The sequence below is a fragment of the Trachymyrmex septentrionalis genome, unplaced genomic scaffold (genome assembly GCF_001594115.1).
Source record: "Trachymyrmex septentrionalis isolate Tsep2-gDNA-1 unplaced genomic scaffold, Tsep1.0 scaffold19, whole genome shotgun sequence".
Taxonomy (NCBI): domain Eukaryota; kingdom Metazoa; phylum Arthropoda; class Insecta; order Hymenoptera; family Formicidae; genus Trachymyrmex; species Trachymyrmex septentrionalis.
In genome coordinates this window covers 5,047,544-5,050,959 of record NW_017305071.1, presented here as the reverse complement: position 1 = coordinate 5,050,959, position 3,416 = coordinate 5,047,544, and the positions used below count along the sequence as shown (strand labels likewise).

General features: G+C 34.8%; 1 protein-coding gene across 4 annotated transcripts in view; it reads right to left on the bottom strand.

Annotated features, from left to right (window-relative positions):
- Positions 1-65: 65 nt before the first annotated feature.
- The window catches only part of LOC108746955 (protein sidekick), a 39,092-nt gene continuing 35,741 nt past the window's right edge, over positions 66-3,416 (bottom strand). For 2 of the 4 annotated variants that reach the window (XM_018484103.1, XM_018484101.1), the window contains 5 exons: positions 3,322-3,342; positions 2,030-2,187; positions 1,708-1,870; positions 1,269-1,591; positions 66-1,195 (listed from right to left, as the gene is read on the bottom strand). In XM_018484103.1, the coding sequence (XP_018339605.1) occupies positions 953-1,195; positions 1,269-1,591; positions 1,708-1,870; positions 2,030-2,187; positions 3,322-3,342 (908 nt within the window). In that variant the 3' untranslated portion in view covers positions 66-952. The remainder of the gene's footprint in view (positions 1,196-1,268; positions 1,592-1,707; positions 1,871-2,029; positions 2,188-3,321; positions 3,343-3,416) is intronic. The other 2 variants (XM_018484102.1, XM_018484104.1) reach the window with 1 other exon arrangement.

The window sequence follows — 3,416 nt, the reverse complement described above, 5'->3', positions numbered from 1 at the left end:
TATAAAATAATAAATAATTTATATATATTTTTTATGACAAATTTTACTCTTTCTACACACATTTTACTTTTCAAAATCGCGATTCCGTATTCGTGACAGCTTAGTAAAATGTAAGTCCCACGACTATGGAGCATTTACTGTATTATCACAAAATGCGAATGCGATAGATATAGTCCGCTGAATACATGTATAGCAGCATTATACAAAATCTACATTCTTACAGAAAATATATAACATATTTACAAGCATATCTGACGTGCAAATACGCCAGCATAAGAGTGGATTTATACAGTGCCCCACAACTCGCGATCTTTATAATAAAGTCTTTACTGGATTAATAAAATGATATGATAGGCCAACGATTGCTATGTTGAGTCTGAATTGATATTTTTTCTGAAAATTCTGCAATATCACGACCCAATTATCGTTTATAAATACGTCGACGATATAAATATCTTTAAAGGGTACAAGATCCTCAGGATCAAATGTAATCATGTATCTATAATTGTACCTGAAAAATAGAAGAGTCTAAGACCGAAATATCTGTTGAAAAAAAGAATGATATTTGGACTTACACTTTTCTGCTCTACACAGGCACGAAATTTGTAAGATATTCGTACAAGGTTCGTACACTAGCTGTTTGATTCTTAAACTAATCCGAGAAAGTACAAAAGTATCTATTAAATGCAAAATGTCTTATCGAAAATTATAAATAATATATGTATCAATATATCACAATACGAAGATGCCTGAAGCTTCCTACAGTTTGCTATAAGTCTATGCCGTTGCGGGAATACATGCGAAACACACGTGTTCCCAACGTAAGTCTTTCGCTCTATATATGTATATTTATTAAAAAAAGATTTCGCTAAGAACGAAGTAGCTGCGATATTAATTTTGATGTAGGAATATAAAAAATTCCTATTTTAACGTAGCTTGGTAATTCATTTCATTACACGAACGACGAAAAACCGGGAAGCGGCGCTCTCGATCTGGCCATGTTATTCATGATGATCTGACCGCCATTCAGACTGACGACCGCGCTGCCTTCCGGCTCGGAGTCCGTGTATGATGAATAGTTCCGGACGGGTTTCTGCCGTTTCCACGATTGTCTTAACGAGTCATTGACATTTGCATAGTGATTCACGAAGGAATGTGGATCGGATTGCACACTCTCGTTCTCGCTCTCAGAACCCTGTGAAATAAGAATAAGATTAAGATTCATGTTATCAGAGATGCGCTTTGCCCTATATTTTACGAAGAATCACCTGAGAATCGGTGGAACTAATTTCGGAGGGCTTCTCCGTGACACTGCTATCGTCAGGATTCTCATCGTATCCCTTGAGGCTCTCTTCGTCGCTATGATAGGCGACCGACGCTGGAGAAGGCCTGGGAGGCGATTTGCCCAACATAGTGGGTGGCGGAGGATGCATTGCCTTCCGGGCCAATGTATTTCTTTTACCTAGAGTGCCGCTTGCCGCATTAATGGCACCGCCTCCACCCTGGCGTGATCTATACAATTCTAAGTCCGACTCTTGTCTGTCGTCCGCGTCCATCGCCATCGATTCCTCCAGAGTCTTTTGTGCCTCTTCTAGAGTATGATTATTAATATATAAATTATATGTAACAAATTGTAGATAAGCGATCTACTAACATAATCTGATTTTTCATATGAATCAATTTACATGCACATTAAACTCAACTTACGTTTGTATTTGTAGCTTTTACTCTTCACGCATAATACTGCTATAACCATAATGATAATTATAATTGATATAGCGGCTAAAGTAACCATGAACCAGGTCTGTCTGTAAAACGGCCTATGTTGTAGGTATGCGTATTCCAAATACAGTTTCGACGGTGTCAAAATCTGGTAAAAAATGACTCCGTTAGTAAAACATGTTAGCTTGCAATTATGTGTCTTCAAATAAATAAATATACATATGAAAGTATAACATCAAAATAACGAATATTCACAAAGTAAATTTAATGTCTAAATGAATAATCATTTCTTTTTAAGTAGACTTACCGTTTCGGTAGAATATGCTGGATAACTGATTCCGTAACGATTGTATGATATTACTCTGAACAAATACGACGTGGACGGCAGTAAATTTTGATAAGACACGGTATACTCCGTCAGTGGTCCATTGCTGGTGCGAACTATTGTCTGCCAGCGCGAATCGTCTATAATTACATACATAAATCGTGTTATAATCTTTGAAATAGCAAAGGAAAGTTTTTTCTTTTCGGAAAACACATTATTTTGTTTACATATATATATGTATAATCAAATCCTTTTCTACGGAATGTCCCATTTGTACAACATGATTTTTCAATGCCAGATTCTTCGATCAATTTGGAGTCGACTTTTCTTCGAAACTGTCATTCCAATATCATATATCTCTCAATTAAATAAATCGAATTTTGTAGCAAAAAATCGACTTTATTTAATTTATTTATTATAATAAAAAAATTACTTGTATGTTCTTTTCTAAACATTCTAAAATATAACTACCTCTAGCTCACATCACGTGAATTATAGAAATTATTATTATAGAATTTTGGTTGTAATTATAATATAATATTTGGCTTACGTTTTGGAACCCTGAAAAATATAACTTCGCTATTTATTTTTTCTTAATTTGCCAGAAATCCTCCACTTTCAATCACTTAAGTATTTAGCGTTAATATTTTTCTTAAGAAAAAGTTGATTTCAAATTAGTCAAAGAATGTTATAAAAAATAATGCGATAGAAATAAGACATTATGTATAATAAATAAGTAGGAGCTCGTATTAGTCTGGTGACTATTTTAACACTTTGAGTGCCGACCATTTTCTGTGTGAAATGTTTTGAAGAGTAACATTGGTATTCTTTTGCTATTATACGACATATGGGAAATACCGTATGCGCACACATCTGCACGCCAAAATGTTAAAAACGAGATTAATTGCAGGGACGGGGGGTTAAATAACAAAAACTGTGGCGTTACCAATGGACAGTACAACAAATCACACTAGTATAATCAATCATTTCTTTGTCAGAATGATATAGACAATCATGTTATAGCGCTACATGAAGTTAATATATTTTGAGTAAAATCCTGCTTAAACATATAAAATGGGTTTCTGGCGATGTCATGCTATGACATTATCATGCAAATTATTGGAATTTCCAAATGACCACGGTACGTGGTACACATAGTAGTATATACAACGGACTGTCAAAAGCGATATTATTACGCTAACAGGGATCTCACTATCAAAACCATCTAAATGCAATGACTGATGCTCAGCATAGTTACGTGTGTTGACACTTACAATGCTGCCATTCTTCCATCGCTATACAGTTATAAAAAAGACGGTATTAGTGTTAGCAGAACCGGTAGTCGAGTTTGACGCAAATGTAAAATAAT